At 37.9% G+C, this 24,877-nt stretch overlaps 1 protein-coding gene across 5 annotated transcripts in view; it reads left to right on the plus strand.

Moving 5' to 3' along the window:
• Positions 1-24,877, plus strand: part of APP (amyloid beta precursor protein) — a gene marked incomplete at both ends in the record, with an annotated part of 202,543 nt that overhangs the window by 135,706 nt on the left and 41,960 nt on the right. For all 5 annotated transcript variants that reach the window (XM_079537866.1, XM_079537867.1, XM_079537868.1 and 2 more), the window contains 5 exons: positions 5,720-5,853; positions 12,423-12,497; positions 13,552-13,710; positions 22,610-22,738; positions 24,734-24,833. In XM_079537866.1, coding sequence (XP_079393992.1) covers positions 5,720-5,853; positions 12,423-12,497; positions 13,552-13,710; positions 22,610-22,738; positions 24,734-24,833 — 597 coding nt within the window. The remainder of the gene's footprint in view (positions 1-5,719; positions 5,854-12,422; positions 12,498-13,551; positions 13,711-22,609; positions 22,739-24,733; positions 24,834-24,877) is intronic.

The raw sequence follows: 24,877 nt of genomic DNA on the forward strand, positions 1-24,877 counted from the left end.
AGAGCAATTTTTAATTTGGTAGAAAGATGCATATACTTTTTTTTTTCTGACAATACGATATATTTCGTTTGTCTAGTCTGTTAGCCTATTTATGTCTTCTGAGTCCCCAGTACTGCAGTCAGAATTCCTCAGTTTTTATGAAGAACACTTTACTTTCAAGGACTTCTGTGGTGTCTTAAAGGTAGTTGTCAAAACATGAGGAGAAAATAAATGTACAGGATAAATAAAACCCAGTGGAATGATTATGATCAGACTGAATGGTAAATATGCAGTTGAAAAGGATGGACCTTAACATCAATGAAAATCGTAGTGGGAATTCATATTATTGTAATCTTTGCTGAAAATTAGAAAGGAATTGAGTGATCTGAAGGACAGGGATTCCAGGCTCTGATCATAATCAGCACAGTTCACAGTTCTGCCATTAGCTTCCAAGCAGGAAGATGGGCTGGCAATTCACAAGGTGAAAGATCAGGCCCTCAAAACTCAGTCTTAAAAGTACTGAACAATTATGAAGACTGATGATAGAGGATATTCATAAGGTTTGTGTAAGCACACGGAAACTCTTTTTCCAGAATTCAAAACAGCCCCTCTGAGTCTTTGGGTTACGGTTGTGTCTCCTGCAGTTCATTATAAAATAGGTTTTTGAGGCACTAGGTGGCATTATGGATGTGATTGCAGTCATTTCTGGAGTGAGAACAATTGTCCGTATTTATAATGCAGTAGATCGTTATTTACGTATCATGTATAAATACACTTAGTGTTATGTGCCATAGTATTGATCTCAGTACTGAAAAACATTCTTGTCTGGCACTTTCTGTCCAAGTAATTAAATTATGTTAGTTAAACATACCTTCACAAAACTCATCCTCGTATATCCTTTTCCCAACATATATTATAATAATTTTCTTACATTTCATACAAGCCTTTTCCAGTATTCATTTGTCTTATATCATGTAGCCAGTAACTTACTTGTTTTGTAATAAAAATGTAACCAGCATTTTCTTCTACTGTTGTTTAGAGTCCATTCGTTGGATTTACTACTGCTCTGTAACAGGAGTAGCTTATTCACAGAAGAATGGGTATACCGTCTTGTAAAGCTGTTCATTTCACAAGGTAGCAGTAGCAATAAAAGAAAACCTTGCTAAAGATACACCGCAAGCGCTTGTGATTGTCAGAAGTGCTGTAATTAGATGTGATCACAGAAAGCTTTGATCTTAATCCTTCATTAACATTGATATGGCCGTTATGTATGTGGAAATTAGAAGCAACGAATGCATTCACTGAATGCTGCATAGTAGTTGGGTAATGTTCTCGGTACAAACGGCTTCCCATATTGCATGCAACAGCCACACTTGTCCAGAAAGATGGCATCTACGTACCTCCTATACTTTAGGTCTGCATGGTGAGTAACTCTCATTCATTTCACTGGAGATACTGATGTGGATTATTTATTTTTATGCAAAATAGGACATAGGATCTGGAAGAGGATATTTTTTCAAGTTTTTTTCTTTTTAATATTTAATAATTGTTAGATAGCAAAATGTATTTAGAACATAATTTGGCTTTACTATTGAGCCCATGTCTCTACAAATGCTAGGATTTTTAAGTGTAATTAAAAAAAAAAAATCTATGTGGGAATTGACAAGTAGAAATTTGAAGAAAATGTCATCTGGTACTACATTTTTTCCACAGCTATCAACACACACTTGTTGATCAGTCTACAAGCAATATACTAAAATGAGTTGAATTAGAAAACAAGCAATGCATAGAAAATAAAACCTCCTTCGAAAAGCAAATGTGGTCAGAAATGAGATCAGACTACAGATTTTTAAGGAATCCTTACATGTATCTTATGTCTGACCAAATGTTCCCAATGTACCATGAGAAAACATGCAATACATCCGTAGAAATAAAACTCCCAAACGTGTTGGAATGGAAAAGATAGATTTTGTGCCAAGAGCCATTAAGACATTAAAATGTTTCTGCTATATTGCAGAAGGGAGGCTCAGTGTTTTTTGTATTTCTTTTCATTTGAGACAATGGGTTTCCAGTTACTGTTATGTTGGAATCACAAGTCCTTTAAGCATACTGTAGGTAATACACTTTTTAGTATTAGATGGAGAAGTTCTCACATAAACATTTACATGCTTTGTAGATAAGAAGATCAAAATCTCGTAGGGTTATTTGTTTTTAAGAACTGATTATTTTGTCAAAAAAATGCTACTGATTTCAGATTATGTGGATAGCTAACCACTCATAAGAGAATTGCTTTAAACCATTTCAAACCGTTATACCTCAGTTACTTCATTCTGATAAATTTACTGTTAGAAATCTTCTCTCGAGATTTTCTAAATCAAGCTGGTATCTGACTTAGTTCATGTATGAGTGTAAATGATGAAGCTTCTTAACATAACTGAAATTAGACCTTTATTGTACTTCAGGCCTCGACTGGTTTTGAGCCTGGACTGCTTTATTTGGGTTTAGACATTAAAAAAACTCTTTTGCTATCTGAATTCTTTGTTCACCCTTTGGAATTTTCCATTCCTCTGACCCTGCCTTGGTAAGTGTCCTGTGTATGGTTGGAAAATCTGCACTGGAGAGGCCACATGTGCAGGTTGGGAGCTTTTGATAATCAAACCTTAAGTGTACAACTGTCTTAACTGATCTCACAAATTCTGGTGACCTTTTTTTCCTGTTCAATAAATTAAAGGTTAAATTTGCATAATTTATTGGACAGTTATTTAAATCATCACTTCTTTCCATTCATATTTGTACAGACTTAAGGTGGGAGTTGCATGGGGAATTGTAAAAGATGGGAAAAGATGGAGAATTACATGCTAGAGCTTCTCCCCATTTCTGCCCTGTGCCAAAACCTGCTGCTTCCTGCAGAGGATGGCTTAGGCAAGGGCAAATTTTCTATGCAATGCCCAGTGTAACTGCAGAACTTGCTGCCTTGCTTGCCTAACTATGTTGTGAATGTTAAGTTTTATGCTGGTTTGAAGAGAAAAAAATGAGAGTCATGGAAGACAAACCCAGCAGTGTCAGTCAAATGTCACAACAGCGTATTACGTTTCTCACAGATGCCTCCGGGCTTCCAATGGGCATAATGGGAGAGTGTTGCTTTAAACTTGTCCAGCTCATTCCTAGGAGTGTTTGGTTAGCCTGTGCCAGTAAATAATAGTACCTTGCAATTTAGTGCTTTTAAATTTCTCCCTGGTTTTAAGTAAACTTTTATTTTGATTTTTTTTTAAGTGGAATTAAAATGTACTACACTTAACTAAAGCTCCAGGAAAAAAAATGAAGATTAAATTAGTTTGGTGCTTGAGAGATTAAAGAGGAAAGATATTTTTAAATACTTTGTGCCATCACAGAAATGTTTTCGCTCCATTCAAGTTTTGGATGAGTTGTTTTTGGAATTTGCTTTCCCCAGTGGTTAGAGCCATTCCTGCCAGCAGCACTGCACCCCAACAGGAACCGCTTCCTACACTTGTGCACAACTTTAATGCTCTAGAAGTCTTTACTAACTGAAAGTTTTGGTCTTAAAATCCAGTTAGACTTTTTGTGCACATGGGGGACAATAAGCTCATGGATCTGATTTTTCCAGTAGTGAAAATACAGATGGCTAACAGGAGGTTACAGATTAATGTATGCACTAATAGCTGTCTTCCACTGACCACTGTACATTAAAGACCTGGCAGAGGAGATGAGATTTGCAGAACTCTTACCTGACTGCCTTGTAGTTAATTTAAAAATCTCATTTAACTCTTCCTTGGTTTGACACTTGGAATTGTATATTTCTAATACTGCAATCACTCATGACTCATTGAAGATGAGTTCTTATCGTGAAAAGTTTAAAGCAAAAGCACTTTTATGCTTTTATAATGGTATTATAGGATTTAAATTGTCTGAAGTTGTAAGAGACACTAAATACTAAGAGTAGTATTCTATTTTTTAACTTTTATAGCTTGTCATGAAGCTTATTTGCTTCTGTTTGTTACAATACTTAGTAATATACAGGTTTATGAAATGTATAGCTTGCAATTAAATATTTTTGAAACATCTGAAAATGATGGAAGGATAATTTTTGCTACCTGTGCTTCCTCCACTGGATTCCTTGTAGATTCCCATCAACAGCATCCTAAAACCATCTGTACCTTTTACATGGTCGTGATATCCCAAATGCAATCAAGGCCAAAGGTTTTCTGGTCATTGTTTTGTTTGTTTTTGTTTTGCATTTGAGTTTAGACATCTAATGGAAGATTAGGTTGTATATTAGTTTAAGATTTTATTAAAATTTGAGGATGTATTTCACTGAGTGGTGAGGCACTGGAACAGGTTGCCCAAGGAGGCTGTGGATGCCCCATCCCTGGAGGCATTCAAGGCCAGGCTGGATGTGGCTCTGGGCAGCCTGGTCTGCTTGTTGGCGACCCTGCACACAGCAGGGGGTTGAAACTGGATGATCATTGTGGTCCTTTTCAACCCAGGCCATTCTGTGATTCTGTGACTGACAAATGGGGACCATGTACTTATAACTGTTGATTTAAAGAAAAAAATATATATATATATCAGCCAGTGTGTCTTTATATTTCAACATATTGGGGAGAGTAAATATTGGTTGATATTGCTCAGTCTAAACTTCAGATTAAAGTTTGCTTCTTCTGAACACTTTGAGGTTGGAGGATGGAGCCAGGGAATTCTGATGTTTTTTTCTTACCTGTATCAGCCTCCACAGCAGAATGTATTACCTGTGTTAGTAACCTATTGTATGTGTAGTCACAGGAATTTAATGAAATCCTGTGCAGCTGTGTGTACAATCTTCATTTGCTTTATAAGTTTTTTAAACTAAGTTATCAGTTGTTGAACAAACTGTGACCAGGGAGATTAATTATAAAATAAAGATCTTTAGGGGCAATGTAGTAGAAACAAAATGGTCAATCATCATTAAAGAATTTTTTTTTTTAATTGCTATTATGTCCATAGCACAAAAATGCTAGACTGTTTAATCTAGGAGTCTTTGGATGTTACTACATAATTAAAGGATGGTTGCTTGAATTACCCCAAATGCACTTCTTTCCGATACCGGTGTGATAGGCAGTGCCTAGTTATCTGACAGGAATGGGCAATCATTAGCGCATGCTTTCTGATTACTTCCAGCATCTGTGAAGGGCTTTATTAGTCAGAGTTGTTACAAATAAAGTAAATGCCTATGAGGCCAACTGTTATTAAGGGAAGGATTTGAAGTATTTCATTAGGGTGCCTTGAGGTCCAAAGGTGCTTTAAAATGTATTAGCATTGGCACTAGTGTGTTACAGTTTGCCTTTTAAAAAATACACTAATATACACAGCATGTCATTCTGCAAAGGGTGTTCTGCAATTTTATGTACGTTAGCACTGGGCTTTTTTTTTCCCTTGTAATTCTTTCCTTTGGCAATGGTTTCTAACTTATTTGAATGATACTGCTTTGCTCATTCTGAAGAGTTTCTCCTGGATTATATAATGGGAGGGAAATCTTTTTACATGTTTATATGTATTTCTTGCATGTACTATATCTGACTAAACCACGTTGTTATTATTCTTCTCTGAGGTTATGCTAATGGCTTTATTCTGATGGAAATTAGAACAGATGTTTCTTTCCTGGTTCAACCAAATTTTATCTGTACTAAAGTAGAATTCTGCTTTTTTTTCCCTCTCCCTTCCCTCTCTCAAAATTCTACCTCAGTCCCTACCACAGCTGCCAGCACTCCTGATGCTGTTGACAAATACTTGGAGACACCCGGGGATGAAAATGAACATGCTCATTTCCAGAAAGCCAAGGAGAGACTTGAAGCTAAGCATCGTGAAAGGATGTCTCAGGTAAGAGGGGATCTCTTTGTCCACGAATATGGTAGAGAGCTTTGTCTCTCAAGTCATAAGATGTTTTCATTTTCCTGTTTCTCAAGGCTTCTGTGAGGTTCCCTGCCCATTTGCAATGCTGTAAATATACCAATTACTACCTTTCTGAATACATCTAAGAATTTAGTAGGCAAGGACAAAGGTTTGTGCTTGGATTACAGTTGTAAACCTAAGCTGCTACAGTTATTTCTGCTGCTAAAAAGGAAAAAAAAGTCTATTAACAGTTGCTCTCATCTTTTTGAAGATATTTGGTTTGTAATGTTATTCCTATCTTTAAAGAAAGAACTTGACCACTGTTATTTATCCTTCTTTTGCAGAGACTAAACTAGATTGCATGTGATTAGCTTCATTTTCCAGGTGTATGTATACATGGTAATGCCCTGGGGTAACTTAAGCTTGTATATATTTATCTAATGCTTTTGAGCCTCAAGGTAACATAAAATGCATCTAATGCCAAAGCAAAGAGAAAAAAATCAGTGCTTTTGATCTCAACTAATCCAACTGACTCAATCCTTTTTATTTTCCTTAAACCAGAGGGTTTTGTGTAGCCTGAAACTATGTACTGTTTTTAATCTTATTGAACACTAGGAGATGAGCTATTTATTCTTTCAGAAATGGAGTTTGTAATAGAAATACCAATAAAAATTGTGATAGTTCTACTTCAGTAACAATGAAGAAAAACTATAGAAGGTTTAAAGGGCAGCCTGTGATATAAGTACTTTTTTTAAGATGGATCAACTAAAAAGAATTAATGTAGTACAATTCAGATGAGCTTTGAATATCATATAGATACTTCAGTATATTTTTTTCTTGTAACTTTACCCTCTGTTGCATTTTCAGTTTCTGTATGTTACTGAAACATTATCCATTAGCTTTTCACTATGAAGTTTGACTAAGCCTGAAATTAGACTCAGAAAGTCTCCCTTACTAGCACTGTAGATATATATCTTCTTATAAGTAGGCCAGGGGCATCTTACATGAAGCAGTTGTTGTTTGAGACCCCATACAGTAGATATGACACGAGGTAGCAACATAAGTGTTCTTTATCTAGCCTCCACTTCAGAAGAATCATAGCAAAAAGAGGGCATCTCTTTCTTACGAAGAGGAAACTGATCCAAATTAATGCTTGTTAAAGTGTTAAAAGTCTGGTCATATTATCTTTTCCTTGGAAGTTTAAACAGTTTCGTGGAGGTGACCTGTAACTGAGCTGGTAGCAGGAAGGGGTGCAGCTGGAGACTAAGCTCAAGAGCAGTGTGGGTCAGCAGGAAAGCGAGCTGGATGAGCAGTAGTTAATGGGACAAAGATGTGCTGTGCTCCCACTAAAGCAGCAGCTCATTGCAGCTGAGACATTTAGTCCTCTGCAGCCACTTATTCCCTTCTCTTTCCTGAAGAAGCCCTTTTAGGTATGCTGTCAAGACAAGTGCCCTGAAATGGAAGGGCAGTCAGTAGGGAAGGCAACCTTTCACAAAACAGTCCTTGAATTCTCTGCTTATTTTCAGGTTTGCCTCTAACATTAAATATGCAGTGTAAAGATTGATCTGAGTAATAAAGGGCAGTATTTCTATTTCTACGGTATTTAAAACAGTGTATTTATTTTCTACAAAGCTGAAAGGTTTGTGCAGAAGAAGTAATGAAATACATAGGAGAGAACACTGTCAGTGCTTGAGGCTAACAAAGCTAACTGGGAAAGCTACTGAACTGCAGCTGCAGAAAACTTGTGGGTGAATGCTCTGCACATTCAACCATGTGCATTTGGGGGAACTTTATAAATGAATGCTGTGGTTCAAGAGTCTGACGGAAGATCATGCTGGTGCTGCCGTGTGTTCAGCCCTCGTTAGCACGTTCCCAGCCATCCTTGCTGTCAACACTAATGAGCATACAGCTGTGGGGTGAGGCAGGTCAGCTCCCTCATCTCATTGCCACGTCACTCTTATAAAAAAAAAAAAAAAAACAGCTCTGGACAGTTCAGCAACCTAAATCAGATCTGGGAAAGAGCAGCACAATAGGAACCTCAAGAAAGACAGAATTGATCTGTAGTATGCCCAGGCTGATGATTAAATTGCAGTGTAAAGTTATATGTCTTGAGTTGTTTTTGCATATGAAGTATGCAAAACGCCTGCAGAGCTTTTAAGAAGAAAATTCACATAAATTTTTAAAAATTAGTTTTTGCCACTGTGAGTAATGTCTTGTACAGCACTGAACTAACCCCTCCCACTAATTGTTCTAAGAAGAAAAGATCTTCTTAGCAGGTAGAAGTAGGTAGAAGCTTACCAGTCCATGTCTTGTTTCCAGTGGGAACTGTGATGTCTTTGTGTCCCATACCAGTCTTCTTCTCTGGCCATTTGGTTAAAATTTGGGTCTTACACTTTTTTTTAAATCATGAATTTTCTTAGCATGCTTTTAATCAAAAATTAACTTGAAGTTGTTACTTGTTATATTGAAAATAATGCTGAATAAGTTAACTGAACTTTTGTGTCACGTTTTTCTTTAAAATTAAAGATTGTGAGACTCTAGCTCTGCCCTCCAGCTGCACTAAATATATTTATTCCTTTTTGTTTAGTCACATAGTAGTTCAAAGTTTGTTTCTTTCAAAGCTGAGAAGGAGCAGGAAAGTCCACTCTTACAGAATGTTCTTTTTATACAGTGACCTGATACACCTCTAGTTCACGCCATTTAGATCCCTTCTGCTCTTAGGAGTCCATGCCTTCAGACCACCGAGTTTTTCTGCCTTTATGTCTGCACACACCAGGGGGAACAATGCTTATAAACTTTTCTAGGCAGTATTGTAAAGAACATTACATCAGCATATGATTTCTAACTTTTCTTGGGTTTCCAAATTACCAGGACAACTACATTCCCATGCAAACAGGGCAACCAATCGCATGCAACATTTAGATGTTTGCTGTTCTTTTATATGTAACAAGGAGAAGTTATGTTTATTTATCTCAGGCTACCCTAGCTGTTTCCTGATTTGGTACAATCCTCCTTTTTCTCTTTCTTTTTCCAGATCGTTAACACAGTACAATGCCCTCACTTAAACAGTTGCTGGTAAATAGCCTGGTGAAACCAAATATTGAATCTTACTCAAGGGAGCAGTATATTTAAACTTTTTTTGTTCTCCTCAGCAAAACATCTTGAGACATCCTGGAGGCTTGAATTTATTCTTCCAGTTATATTACTATTGACAGTGTTTTGGGGATCATACTGTGCTTAGTACTTAAGACAGGAACTTAATGATACTTTGTTTCTGACAATAGCCTTACTTCTTGGAATTGCAGTTCCAAGGCAAGCATCTGAAAGCACTATGGTCCTCAACCTGGCTGAACATAAACGCAAAAGCCTAGTGTTGGGTTCAAGATTTCATTGAGAGGATAGTTTTAAAAATGAAACACAAAGTGGGTCTAAACCAAAGTGTTTGATCCTGTTTGTCTTAAAAAGATGTACAGAAAAATGTATTGTTTGTGTCTAGACTCCTGGGAGAAGAAGATTAAGGCCAAAAACAACTCAGAAAGTAATTTCTCTGTATTCAGGCTTCAGTTAATCATGGGCTGCTTACTTCACAGCTTCTCCCTCAGTATACGGTGTACCTACATTAAAGCATTTTTGGAATAAGCCTCCCTTAGTAAATGAGAATAAAAAGTTTCTTATAAAATAAAAAAGTACACTTCTTATCTCATACCAAGGGCATGACCAAGCATGACAGCAGTCAGTGTGTTTGGAGGGGTGCCAGAGTGTTATCAGAGCTCCTTTATTTTATCAGGTAGAGTTGCATCAGCAAACCCATAGTAGCTGATGGTGTTGATCTGTAAGAGGACATGGGTAACCAGAGTTGTCCGTCTGTTCAACAGCACTAAGAGTCATTGCATGCTACTTGTTCCCACATCTTTGAGGTACTTGCTGACTTTTAGCACCATATTCCCTGGATCTCTCTGGCTCAGCTGTTTTGTGTGGGAACTCTTTCCTTCTCTAAAACTGTTAGCTTAGTTAGGAGAACACAAATACCAACCCACCCCCAGTTACACTCAAGGCTTTTTGAAGAGATCTAATGATGTTATTACCAGGAAAAGAGTCAAGGCTTAAGTGTGCAAGAAAATCTCTTGACAAACATAGGCATCGTATTGTAATGGCTTTGTCAAGCTAACTAAGCAAGCCTTAAGTCAAGGACCTCTTCTGTTGTGATTGGTGTAATCCAAATGCCTGTCCAAAATTCTTTCATTGCTGTATTCTTCTGTGCACCACTGTAAAAAATGTGAATAAATTCTACTGGTTTCAGTGTAATGAGATTTTGTACTTAGCATTTCTCTTAATAGAGAATGACACTTTTCTTGCATCCTTTCTCCCTCTTGCTGTCCTCTACGGCCCAATTTCTAAAGGAATCTACCAGGCAGTAAGTCCCAAGTCCTGAAGAAGTTTGACTTTGAAGCAGCTTGCTTCTTAAATCTTAACCAGAAATTGTCATTTTCCTGGTACAAATCAGCCAAACCTTGGAGAGTTATAAATCTATATGGCTTTGATAGGTCTATGCTTTCAGTAAAAGAGGATAGGTTTATAACTGCACATAGAACAAGTTCAGCCTTTTCTGTGCAGCCATATCTGAAGAATGATTTTTTTTTTCCTTTCTGCTTGATGGTTTTCCATAGACCTCAGTGGTACGTTTGCTAATCACTCATAATTCTGTAAAGGTATGGCCTTCAGTAAGAGCCCATAACTTCCCTTGGTATTAGCATTTGCCCATAGATATCTGTAGGGCAACTGTTTAGTTAGTTAGAACAAATCCACACGCTCCCTCCCCACCCACACTGCTTTCAACTGTTAAAGTCTTCCCAATTGCAAAAACAAAACTCAAAACGGAACTTCTGTAATCTTTAAATTGAATATTATTTCTGCAAACAGCCATGTTGTTCTGTGCTTTTTTACACAAGCCATTTGTTCTTGCACTGGAACTGGACACTGAATCCAGTAATTTATATTCCTCCCAGCTAGCTGTGTAGGCTGTCAGTTTATCATCCCGCCTTCAATGCTTTAAAAGATTTAAAGAAATAAATAGACAGGGAGACCTATTCTAGCCAAAGGTCTCCTTCTTGCATTATCCATAAGGCTTGTTTTCATCATGTGGATTAGCAGAGTGTCTTTGTCTTTATGCTTTTCAGGATTATTTTAGGCATAAAATGGCAAGGAATTGTTGTTCTAAAAACCCACTGATGCTCATTCAGAGTGAAAAAGAGTATTAAACAGATGTCAGACATGAGATTTGCAGACATAAAAGAAGGGGTGGGAGAAGAAAATCTGAGCTTTGCTAGTCTAAGTCAACGCTCAAGTTTTAACTGGTATTATTTTAATTTATGACTTGAATTAATGCTGGGTTCTGGGTCATGTCCTGGCACTGGTGATGTAACAGCTCTCTAGAAAGATGCTGTTTGTGATTGAATTAAGATTTCTCGGCCATGACAATGGTATAGCCTAAGTGCATAATTAAGAGATGAATACCTAATGCACCCTTAACACAGATCAGCACTCCAAACACTAGTACATTTTTTCCAGAATATATCATGACACTCTAGCTGGCTTTTTGCTTTCTGCTTTCCTGTACTGCTTTGTTGGAGAAGGATTAAAATCTTCTGTGATTGAGGCTTAACTTGCAAGCATGAGACACAGCACTTTGTCTTGTCTTTGGTATTCATTCTGGTAAAATTTTAGTTATGTGTAAGAACTATAAGCTGTTCTTAAATCCCCATTGGAAAGTATATGTTTGAGAATTTCTGTTACAAATGGTATGAAAGTGTGTTTTCAGGTAAGAATGGGAAGGAAATGTGCATTTTGAGAAATGGCTTTTGTTTCTTCTGTCTTTTGACATTGTGCTAAACCTTCACATAAACAAGCCACTTATCTGTGTGCACTGCATTTGGTGACAGCAATTGCTCCATCACAAATTTGATCTGAAGAGATGGCTCTCTAGGCATGAAATGAGGAAGGTCCCTGACAAAGACCATGAGAAGGTTTCAGATGTAATAAGCAGCTAGTTAAGAGTAATATTTGAGAATTTCAATTCTTGAAATATTTGGCACCTAATTCTGAACAGGCTGACACAAACTGCATGTAGATCTTCATCTGCCCTATTCAAAGGCAGATGAGATAGTCCAAAGCTAAACATTTTTCTGATGCACCCAAAACTGTCACATAGAATGAGTGGAAATTTGCTCCTTTTGACTACAGATGGAAACGTTTCCCTTTTTGTCTGAGATGAAAATGATCTGGTGCGTTCACCCATAGAGATTCCACTTCCTTTGCTTGAAGGTTGACTAACATCTGTGAAGTTATGAGAGCTTGTCATGATGTTCAAATACTGAAATTCGGTCTTTGTTTAAATTAATAACAGGATTCTACCTTTGTTGCAATTGCTTTTTTGTAGCAATGTAAGGAGGGGGAGGAATATAAAAAGATGACTGTGTGAACTACAGTGCTTGGCAGTTGCTGAGTCCTGAGATGAGAGAAGAAAATTTGAAATTCACACTCCTTGTTTTGTTTGTTAGGTCATGAGAGAATGGGAGGAGGCAGAACGCCAAGCAAAGAACTTGCCAAAGGCTGACAAGAAAGCTGTTATTCAGGTAAAAAAGAACACTTCTGCAACCTTATCAACTGGGACTGCAGTTAAAATGCAGTGGTTGTGAGTGGTGATGTAATTTCAAAACATATTTACATGAAGATTTACTGTTATTTTCTGCTCTTACTATCTTTGTTTCCAGCTGTGAGAAGCTGCTGGTGTCTCTGCACTTATCACCCAATCCCTGGAACAAAAGTGCAGAAGAGAGAATTTTGACTTCTCATCAGTGAGAACTGACAAATCAGTTCCCATAAGGCCTTTTCAGAATTTAGGCTGTGATAAACTAGTAAGCTATGGGATGTAATCTCAAAGCAGATATGGAAAATATGATTTGAGGAAGGAATCACCATCAGTTTAATCTGGAAGAAACTCCCTGCCAAAAAATCTTTTATACGAAATTATATTATAATTCAAAAACTCTGACAAGCCAGACACTACTTGAAAGCCACTGTGGCTGTGCTAGGTATTATTCAATACTGCTAGAATGATCTCAGTGCAAAACTATAAAAAAGTAACATTCAGAGTCAGACTGCTTTGCATATTAAATCCCACAACTTTGCTCTCTCTGCATTATATCCACTCAAGCTTTTCCTTTAATGGAATGAGTCTGGATTCAATTTTTCTTCCTGGTGGCCAATTTATAAGGAATTACACTGACTCTGCACAGGTTGAATTTTTTTTTCCACTACGTAGATCTGTTTGTAAAGTCACTTTGACACGTGGAAAGCCTTTGTGATTGCAGGAGATGAAGTCTTGTCAAACTCCATCCTTTTCTATACTGAATTCCCTAACACTAAACACAGTCACAGTGGTTGTGTGAAGGATACACTGGTGGTTGTGCTGAACATGTAAGGAATGTTTGACAGATTAAAAAAAATTGTGGCCAGGTATTCAGAAGCAAGTCCTACTGGAATCAATAAGAGGGACATTCAGCACAGAAGTTCTAGAAACCAGACTGACGTGGAATTATTTTGGCAATTTGCAGGCAGATTTTTCATGTCTATTGTTCTCTGCTGGTGTCTTCATTGCTTCTGTTGTGATGAGTGATTTTTTTTCAGCATTTCCAGGAGAAAGTGGAATCTCTGGAACAAGAAGCAGCAAATGAAAGGCAACAGCTTGTGGAGACTCACATGGCACGGGTGGAGGCCATGCTGAATGACCGTCGCCGCATTGCTCTGGAGAACTACATCACAGCGTTGCAGACTGTCCCACCCAGAGTAAGTGCAATATCACCATCATTTGGCTCTGTCAAGGTCAGTCTAGTCATCCCATGGAAAAAGAATGTATACCAAATAAAGACCAGCAATGAAGCACTGACTGTGCAGTATCTACTGCAGCTATCAGACAGTTTGAAAGTTTAAAGTTTTGACATATTGTGTGCACACAAATACAAACACAGACACGCACCCTGTACCTACATGTAGGTAGATACCTACATACATACACATAGATACCTAGGTAAATAGCATGAAAATGCCTGAAATTGTAGCCATTTGCAGATCCTGATAAAGGATGCAGTCATTCTGAGTGGTATGCAGTAGGATGCTTCTTTAGGTCAAGAGGGAGCTTAAGGATAAAGGATACTTGTGTTCTTGTTTCATATACTGAATTGTTTAAACGTTTGGTGGAGGATTTTGGAAGGATTGTTGGATGGTGTGAAAATACCCCACTGGCAATTCAAATTTGGCTGTTTGATATGATGGCTTTTAGTGCTGTAAACACTAAATCCAGAATGTGGATTTGAATGGAATTATTAAAGACAATATATCTGTGATGTTTTTGCTTAATCTTTAAACAGCCAGTCTATAGCCTTCATAAAAATGAGAATCTTTGTGAATCCTATGGGAAAACAGTTGAATATTTTACATAACTCTCATCTCTTGAATGCTTCCTAGATGGGAAAAACATTATGTGACTAAAAGCCTTTTGAGTGATTAGTGTAAGATGGATCCACCAGTTCCTAAATCTGGTCTCACAGGAAATCACATCAATATTGACTACCCTGGTAAAATTATATATTTTAAGTGAATTTCCTTTCATAGAGAAACCTGCTCATTCAGAGAGCATGGAAAAATGATCGTAATCACAATTCTTTATCATCATCAAACTTCTTCTCCACCTCTTGCAAAACTGTGAAGTAAAAGAGTAATCTTGAGTTGCCTGTCTGTCACAGAATAGCTGTATGAAGAATTAGTCAGTATTTTACAGCATAGTGATTTGTTGAAAATGAAGCATATGTGTATTAAATCGGGTGGAGGATGTTAGTTGGTCTGACTGTGAGATGCTGTGTATTGTAATCTTTGACTATTACAAGTGTAGTGAAGGGCTTGGACTCCAGAGTTTTTTTTTGCAAGTTACGGGCTGGTATGCAGCTTTCTTTAGGAGATAGATGTCTGCCAATCAGAACTGAAAGTGAGATGTTTGAGTTCACAGAAGGGCTGCAGGTCCTGTTCTTCTGCTTTGTGGTTTTGAGGAGTTCACCTCAGATGCAGTTTCACGTTTGGCTTCAGGCAATCAGCTCTTGATATGAAGTTGAGCCTTGTGTGATTGTAACTCTGTCTGAAAACTGTCCTAGAGAAATTATTCTGTTTTCTTATCCAGTCAGAATGCCCTCAACTCTCTCAGCCTGTCTTGATAGCTGGGGCACTCCAAACCTCTGATCGTGCTCATGGGCTTCTTTGGACATCTCCAACAGATCCATGTCCTTCTTGTATTGGCGTCCCCAGAGCTGAACACAGTATTCTAGGTGGGGTCTCATGAGAGCAGAGCAGAAGGGAACAATCACCTCACTTGCTTCTTTAGATGCAGCCAAGGATACGGACTGCTTGTGCACATTTCCAGCTCGTGTTGAGTTTTCCATCAATCAGCACCCCCAAGTCCTTTTCCTTGGGGCTACTTTCAATCCATTCTCTGCCCAGCATGTATTTGTGCTTGGAATTACTCTGGCCCACTTGCAGGACCTTCCACTTGGCCTTACTGAACTTCATGAGGTTCACATGGGCCCACCTCTCAAGCTTGTCAAGGTCCCTCTGGATGGCATCCCTTCTCTCCAGCATGACAACCACATCATATAACTTGGTGCTGTCCGCTAATTTGTTGAGGGTGCACTCAATCCCGCTGTCCTTGTCACTGACAAGGATGCTAAACAGCACCTGTCCCAGTATGGACCCCTGAGGAATACTGCTCATCATGAATTTCCACTTGGACATGAAGCCACAACATTTCAAGTGTGACCATGCAGCCGATTCCTTATCCATTGAGTTGTCCATCTGTCAAATCTTTCCTGTTTGAGACAAGTATGTCGTGTTAACTACTTTGTACAAGTCTGTACTTAAAGTGGTAAGGTCTCTTAAATAAAATTAGAAGAATATTAGAGTTTAAACTGAAAAAGGAGTTGTTTTTTTTTATTGAAGTACGTGTGTTGGCAGGGGAAGTAGTGTTTTTCATGTGCTGTTTAATCACTTGGATGTGTTGTCCACATATCCTATCTCTTCTGCAGGAGTTTTTCAGATGTTACATGGATCACTGTCCATGCCAGTGTCACAAGAGCTTGTCAGGACACCACTCTGAGCAGCAAGGGAGTCAGGAAGTTCGTTCAGAAATGAATAACAGAAATGAAATAACGTAACTTCAAGGTCTATTACAACATAATTTTTTGTCAAAACGAAGTGCTTGTTCTGTTGTTTTCTCAGAAGCACTGTCATGCAAGATGCCCAGAAAGTTAAATTTTATCCTCATCTCTACTTCCCAGTACAGCTTAACTGTGCTGCTGTATTCTGTTGTCTTTGAAAACAGGGTGTAGCTGTTCAGTATCCGGTGTCAAAATGCCATATTGTTTCATCCCACTTGATGGTCTTAGTACAGAAAAGGAGGATTAATGGCAGTTGGAACTAATACGCTTCTACTTTTTAAAACAGTTGGAGATTTTCCCCTTCATTTTGGAAGTTAAATAGAAGAATTCAAATGCATCAGTCTCTGCAAGCAACTTGGTTCTATAATTTGCATATATTTCCTTTCTCATGTGCATGTCAAATTTATTTGGATTTATGTCTCCCTGTTTAATCTTTGTTGGTAGCAGAGGCTCATTCTCTGTGGGAAGTCAGGGGGAGGAGGTGTGGTGAAAAAAAATGCAGTTCACAGTGGTGAAATAAAGGGTTTCAGAGCAAGGAAACATACAGGAAATCTATGAGCAGTAATTAATTAACTTCCTTATATTTTGCACAGAGTAAAATGAGCATATAGTAATTAAATTCAGTTTAAAATGTTTCTCTTGCGCTTCAGAACTGTTTCACTAAGATGCAAATTACTGCTGTTCAGAGCAGGGATAATTAACATCAGCCCTAGCTTGTACATTAACCCATTTGAATTTATTTCCTGTATATTTTCTTGTTTCCCTTAATGTCCTTTCTAGTACCATTTGTGCCCTGAGTTTGTTCCTTTGGTGAGAGCTTACTGTGGACTGAAACTAGTCATGTTCTGCTATTTGGACTTGGAAGAAAGATCTGCAGAAGGGTCCTCACTCATTGCTTCTGTGTTCTGGAAGTTCGAAGACTTTTTTGGGTCCTGCAAGGTCGCTGGGGAAATACACAGTTGGAGGCAGGGAAAAGTATAACTGCTGATCTGATAAAAATCCTTCCATGCTATAGGAGAGATCAGTCCAACTTTAATACTCCACTCTCCATCCTGTTCACCTAAACATGTAAAGTTACAATTTCTCTGAAGTTTTGTGCTGAATTTTGTGGGATTTATAAAAATAGACAGCATGGATTTTAGCTCAGCTTTTAAACCAGGTCAGATAGAGAAAGATGGTTGCTTAATTCAGGTTTTCTGAAGCTTTTAGGTGAATAAAACCACACTTCCTTGCTTTTTCTCTAGTCTGAGGAGTTGAGCGTGTGGTATAGTCATGCACCTCATCTTGCCCAGTAGGATTTCTCATATGAGCAACTAAAGTCAGAGAGGCAGTTCCAGATGGATATTACAGTCTGCAAAACTTTGGCAGATTCATCATAACTAAAATCCAAAGTTTTACAAGAGCAGACACAAAATTTAATTTGTCAGAGTTGAATAAATTTAAATCTTGTAAAAGCAAATGATGAGGTGGAATCAAATACTGTTTTCACTTTGTTCTTTCTCAGGAAAATCCTTGAGAGAGAAGGCAATGGGAAGTTTTGAGTGCTAATAGCAATGTATTCGTTATGTGTGGTAATACACTTTCTTACAAACCAGCAGAAATATTGAGAAGACATCTTTAACTCGACATAAAATGTAGGATAGGGGTTTCACATGAATGAAAAGTCTTTCTATCATCCTAGCCAGCCATCCTTGAATGTTCCTAAAATGAACTGCAGTTCCAGTATCAAATACAGCCCATGAATCAATAACATAGCAGTTAAAATGCATACCTAATATAGTATATAAGGTATCCTTAAAAATGGAATGAAAAGAAAAAATTGTTGCACATTTCAAGAGCAGTAATCAGAAAGGAGTGGTGATTGATGTTTCTCCAAAGGCAAGATGAAATATTAAAATACAGCATTGTGGATCTTTCCTTTCTGGTTTAGAGTGAATTTTGATCAAAATGACAAGCCAGCTCAGAACTTTCCATAGAAGTTCCATGGCACGCAGACATGGGAGGTTGTATTTTAAATACACAGAAGTGCATTCGGATGGTTTTCATGTTGTTTCTCTGCAGAAAGTATTTTGAATTTCTACAGAGAGAGCGTAGGTTGTATTTGTAGCAATCCAAAATAATTTTGATGTTTCTGTTTTCCAGGCTCAGTGAAATAGCACTTTTTCACAACTCCCTTAAAATCCGAAATGATAAGGTAGATTCTGTGTAGAGGTCATATATGTGTATGCATATATGTGTATGTACAAAATAAATGTGTGCATATTTTACCAGTTAGAAACTGTTCTGCAGTTAGAAACTGCATTTTAGACCACATGTATGATTTAGCGAGGTTGGGATTAGGAGTAGACCAATGGGTTACATTGTCTTGTAAATGACCTGTAGAAAAAGAATTAGGTTTTTGTTCTCTAAATTTTCAGATGTGAATGAACCTATCTTATCTACATTTCAAGGAAATCGTAATAGCAGCAGAGCCAAAACTTAGAAGTGAGAGAGAGTGTAGAAAAAGCTGTGAAAGCTGTAAATGATTTTAATTGTTTTATAAATAAACAATAAGTAACATTTTCTGCTGGCTACAACAAAACCAAGCTAAATCCTTGCTGAGACCAGCAGAGAATATAATCAACGAAATACTCACTATTTAAAATTGTGTTTGAACAGCTTCTGGTGGGCTGCCTTCTGTAGGGTTCTTCTACTGTGTTTGATAAACCAGTACTATCAATCTAAGTCATGTTACAATATGAGTATTGTCTTCATATGGCTTATGTGTGCCAATTTATTTCCTCCAGAAATTCTGAAGTGCTTTGAAGCATTTAATTACATAGAATTTTTGCCTTTTGAAATGTCTTAAAAGATGAAGTAGAAAGAGAGCCCTTGTTCTCCAGTAGTCGATACTGGGAACGCCGCCCACGGTAAGGACAGAACAACCCTTGGCCAGCAGATCCCATTGGTGTGTATTTGGACATAAACTGCAACATTAATATTATTATTTCATTGTTAAAGAAGAATGTCAGTGATCTTGTCTCTAAACTGATTCTACCTGAAATTAAGGCACCTTTATTTCATGCTGATTAAATAGTCAATGGGGTTGGGATTCACCACTGGGTAGCAAAAGTTGCCATCAGTGATTTCTGCTTGTGATGCAGTGATTTAGGCTTGTCTTGTACAGCTGGAAACCTTTTAATAGGTTGTCAGGATTGCATCTATATATCCACCAAAGAACTGCTTTACTAAGAAGAGAATAGATATACTAAAATACAGTCAGATAACAGGTCATCTGTTCATCTGTTACAATAGCTTGTAAGAGGACTATGATCTGGCTGTCCTAAGTGTTGGATAAAAAGCAAATGTGGAAAAAGTTTCATGGGCATAAATGACATGTCTAAATGTGCTTGAAATAGTTCAAAGCTGCGTGTAACAGGAGCCTTTGCACTACTTCACTCAACATTACTGTATGTGTGCTTATTAGATGTGTTCATGTTATTCTTTACATTGGCCTGAATAATAAATATGTGCCATGCTTATGTGGAGTTAAGCTTCTTTCTAGTCAGTTCAGGGTTTTCCAGTTCTCAGTAAGCAATATTATTCCTATCTAAACCACATTCCTTGTGAACTGATACGCATTCTCAATTTGGTGCTGGATCCTCTTGCTCAGGAAGTCACCAGTCATTCTGGTTACTAGCTCAATTGCAGTTGCCAGAAATGTTGGCCACTTATTTAAGATAACTAAAAACATGCGGATAATGGAAGTCACATTGGGAATATTCTGGTCTCTTTTAGAGGAAAGCTGATAAAAACAAGCTGATAATGCAAATACAGCTGGAAATAATAGTATTATTTCATGATGGTTAGATAGCCCTGGTGGCTGATACAGGTTAGTTATTCTGTGAGATATTTTTTTATGAGCTAGCCTGTGGAGCCATTCCTTTCCTCTGCTAGACCACTTAGTGTGGCTGTTCCACTCTACCACATTACAAGAGTTCATACCATCACTTTATACAGGAGGTTTGGGGGCAAATCCTGCTGCCAAAAAGTATGTACATAAGTGTGATTTCTAAGCAGAAGTGGTTCACTTCAGTGTGGAGATGGGATTTGGGATTAGAGGTATTTTTGCTAATCCACAAATTTGTTCGAAGCTTGCAAGCAACAGATCTGCAATTCTAGGCATAGAGGAGAAAAATAACTTCTGCCTGTTAAATTTGGTTCTTGTTTATGGTATCCACAGGTGGGTATGAGAAGTCCTGCAGAGGTCTGTGACTACTTGGCACCAGCCCTAGCAGTTTAGCCTTCAGCAAAGGCCCTCAAAGTCTTTAGCCAATAGCATTTCAAAGTTGTGGGAAAGATTGGAGGTCTGACCTGATCTCTATTGCATCTGGGACATTTAATGGCTATTTTAGGAAGTAAAAGCAGAGCCATTTTAAGAGGACTCTTCTAAAAGTAATGCCTCATATTACAGTATATTATATTGGCCCATGACGTCAGAGGCAGATGGTGGTATGGCAGTAGAAGTTGAGCCTTCCTACAAATATTCTGTTACATTTCACTGCCATGTGACAGATGGCAGCATAGGGGCAGTCTGACACAATGGCATCCGACGTGGAAGTGCATGTGAATCAAAGATGTGTCATTGAATTCCTCCCTGAGGAAAAAATGGCACCCATTGATATTCATTGACACTTGCTGTACATTTCTGAAGACCAAAAAGTGGATCTGAGCACAGTGAGGCAGTAGTGATGACAATAGTGGGTCGTCTCTGCTCGTGCAGATTCTTATGAGGACAGCAGGCAGGTTCTAGTGAAAATGTACAGCTGATGGTGGTGACTGTGTTGAAAGATAGTGTTCTGTAGCTGTTAGTTTGCTCTGTCAAATGGTGTTATTGTGCACTTTGTATCTGCTGTACCTTCTATGGAAATAAATAGGAGGCATTACTTTCAGAGTGACATATGTATATCCTTCTGGCATTAGACATGACACTTCAATTTGAGTATTCCTTGAAGAAATAGAAATTAATCCATTTCTCTTTAATGTACACAAACCTGCTATCTTGATGTGCTTCAGGGGAACAAATAATGAAATGTCAGGAAAGGGAACAATATTTTCTGTCTTCAGAAAATTACTATTTTAAACCTTAGTGGTCTTCTAGCCTTTATTCCTATAAACTGTCACAGCTGGCATTTCATTTTGTTTTGCCATTACAGTAACGTTGTAGGGATTGCTTACTTTTCAACATTTGTTCATGGCTTCTTGCAACTTCATCGCAGGCTGTTTGACTTTTGGTAATTTGGAGTTATTTTCCACACAAATGAATTTTCTGTCATGGAACTACTGAGTTTAATCCTTTCATTGGGAATGATTTCACATCTCTCTGAAAGATCCTCATATAACCTTTGTTTTACTTTCTTTGGACATCTTAAAATCTATTGCCTCTCTCAAGCAAAGAAATTCTTCAAGCTCTATGGCTTAGTATTCATATCTTGTGTAAATGTTAAATTAGTTTAGGATCTATATTTGACCATGAATCTAAGTTCCTAAAGCTTCAGCTTCGCCCACAGTTCTTTCTGTTTCAGGAAGCTGTGCACAGAGCTTCTGATGCTTATTTTGTTGCTTCCCCACCCGTTCTTCTGGATCTGTACCAGTACCCAGTGAAGCTGCTCCCTTCTTCTGCTCATTCTTTAATTTCCTGCACAGTAAGATCACCATTCCCTTCCTTCTCACCCATGTCAACTTAATTTTTCTCACTATTTAGCAGCTTCAGAAAAAATACACAAACACAACCAGGCATGCAGATTTGGTGAGGGGGGCTGGATTTCCAGAGTCACCCTAAACACTGAGTTAAAAGTGAATGTCTTAGTTTCATGGTAGGAAAAACTTCCCTTCTTTGCAGTCTTCACTGCTGTACCATCAGTCTGTGTATATTTTTCATGTTCCCTTCAGCTGCAGTTCTCCTCTCTGTTCATGTTCAGTTGTATGCCTTGAGGCATATAGTTAATGGCTTTCAGTAAGTAAAACCACCTGAAATGTATACATAAACTTTTAAATCTGATACCCAAGTTGGGTACTTTGAGAACATGTGTGCCCTAAATACCTCAGCTATTCCTTTCCTCTTTGTTTCTTCTGCTCACATAGCAGTATTAGCAGGACAGAGCAGTCTTGAATTTGTTCAAAAAAGTTTTTCAGTCAAATCTGTTTGATTGATCCTTGGCTTTGGTAGAGTAGTGCCTTCAGATGATCTTCTCTGCAGGTGCTGAGCAGTTTATTAACCTTCTGGTTTGATTCTGGATGCATTCTATTTGATAGATGATACTGTTTAATAAAACCAGTTTTAGTCTTTTGCAGTTTTAACTATAGTTAATAGATGTCGATCTCAATTGAGCATGCAACGTAATAGTCGTTCTGTGCTCCTGTTTTGGGGCATACCTCCAATGTATGGAACTAAAACATGTGTTGTTCTAAATTTAACTCATTTATTTCCTGTTTCTTCCCTATAGCCTCGTCATGTATTCAACATGCTGAAGAAGTATGTGCGTGCTGAGCAGAAAGACAGACAGCATACTCTCAAACACTTTGAACATGTCCGGATGGTAGACCCAAAGAAAGCTGCCCAAATTAGATCTCAGGTAATCCCCACTCAGGGTTGGTGGGGTCACATTTCTCATAACTACTGTGAGTTTTCTGTCAACTTACTTTTTAAAAAACATTTGACTACTTTCTGTGGGCAGTTTCAGGTGCAATAAAAAATAAACTGTTTTCCTGCAGAAGATCAAGACAAAGTGATGTAGTAGTCATGTGGGTGTAATTTATCTTTTGAGAAGAACTGAAAAGCAGGTTTTCTGTCCGTCAAAACAGTGAGCCAGTCATGAGCACTTCCCAAGAAGCCATCCAGAGCAGTAATGCCAGAGCCTTTATTACTGCTTTGGTAAATAATACCTCGAGGAAAATGTTTGTAATAGATTTAGCTAACACATATGGTTATGCTTCACTCAGCTGAAGCAGCAAAACCAGAAGTGGCACAGCCATCTGACTGCAACCAGCCTTTTTGTAGTCATTGCAGAGGTACTTGTAATGTCTATAAATGTGATTACTGCAATGCACTCGAGTTTAACATAATTTTTAAAATGTGCATGGTAGTTTGTGGCATTTTAACTGCTGAATGTTACTGCAGTCCTCAACGTGTGTGTTTTGGAACAGCTTTTATGTTATCTTTGTAAATCACGGAGGGTGAGGAAGCAAAAAAACGCAAGATATAGCTGGCTTTCAAAACAGCAATTAAAATTGTAGGCAGAACGGATAAGCTGCTAAAAGCGTGTGCTGTAATATCTGCAGAATCTGCCTCTGTTCCAGCCATGCAGTTATGAACTGATTGGCATTGCTAAGAGCCAAATCAAAACCATATACCTCATTGAATGGCATGATTTGCATATTAGAATTATGAAACAGCTATTTCAGCCAGACTTGAGAATGGAGATCATGCTAGCTTGAAATTACTAGAGTTAAAAATGCACACTTCTAAGCATCTTCTGCAGCAATCTTGGTTTTCTCTTAAATACGATAGCATGTCCTTTTACATTTTACATTACTTTAATTTCTAAAACATTGGATTGTTAAATCACAAAAACCAATGGAATTTTGCAGACTACAAGCTGTTTGGCAGCACATATGAAGAATGGAAAGTAACATTCAGATACAAGAAATGCAGTTATTGTGTTGTATATTGCCATAGGAATGTGTATTTCCATAACATCTTCACTTCTTGAATAGGTCAGAAGGTCGAAGGAATGTAGGTTGAAGGATCTACCAGGGTGTTTTTATTTCAGTGGAAAATGGAAAAACAAAATTGTTCAGAAGCATAAATTTTTTCACTGAAATTGCTGCATGTAACCTATTTTCCTGTTTGGGCTTAAAATTGCCTTTGTCAGTAGTCTATGTCTTCCAGAATGCACCTCTGTTTTCCTTTCTGTTGAAGAGAGGTGATACCTGCAGAGTACCCTGGGGAGGATTATTGTGGGATGTTGAAATTCTACCCGTAGCAGCATGGAGGCACAACCTGAGGCAACAGAATCACCTGGGACAACACAATAATGCTTCTGGTTGAAAATATTTTTTGAAATGTTTTCAAATGCTTTCAACGAGAGCATTCAGTCTTTCTTCAGAGAGTAGCTGTTTCTTTTTGCAGTGTTAGAATAAGGAGAAAAAAAAAAAACCAAAAACATTATGATCCAGCAATCAGTTGCGCCTCACTTGGCTTGAATGGCATGCAGAAGATTACAGTATTGGGCAAGTGTACACATTATTGGAGAGTAAATGAGGCTGTGAATTTCTGCTACAATAGTTGTTTGTGTACCCCCACAGCGAATGTAAATTCTTGCTTTAAGTTATTTCATTCCCATGGTGTTTCAGGTATTTGCTATGGAGGAATGTCTAGCACACTACTTGTGTAGGAGAGGTGAATATCGCAATGCATTTGACAGTTTCAGCACATGGAGCATATTATTCCTACTTCAAGTAAAAACTGTATTGCTTTGCAAAAAAAAAAAAAATTTGTAAAATTTTTGATAATAGCTACTAATAATAGTATTAGTATTCCCCTCCTTAAAATATTTTCATTTCTTTAGGTTATGACACATCTACGTGTGATATATGAGCGCATGAATCAGTCTCTCTCCTTCCTCTACAATGTGCCTGCTGTAGCTGAGGAGATCCAGGATGAAGTCGGTATGCAAACTGCTAATGTAGAAAAACAAAAATATTCACTTGAT

The sequence above is a fragment of the Tetrao urogallus genome, assembly GCF_951394365.1.
Source record: "Tetrao urogallus genome assembly, chromosome: 1".
Classification (NCBI taxonomy): Eukaryota; Metazoa; Chordata; class Aves; order Galliformes; family Phasianidae; genus Tetrao; species Tetrao urogallus.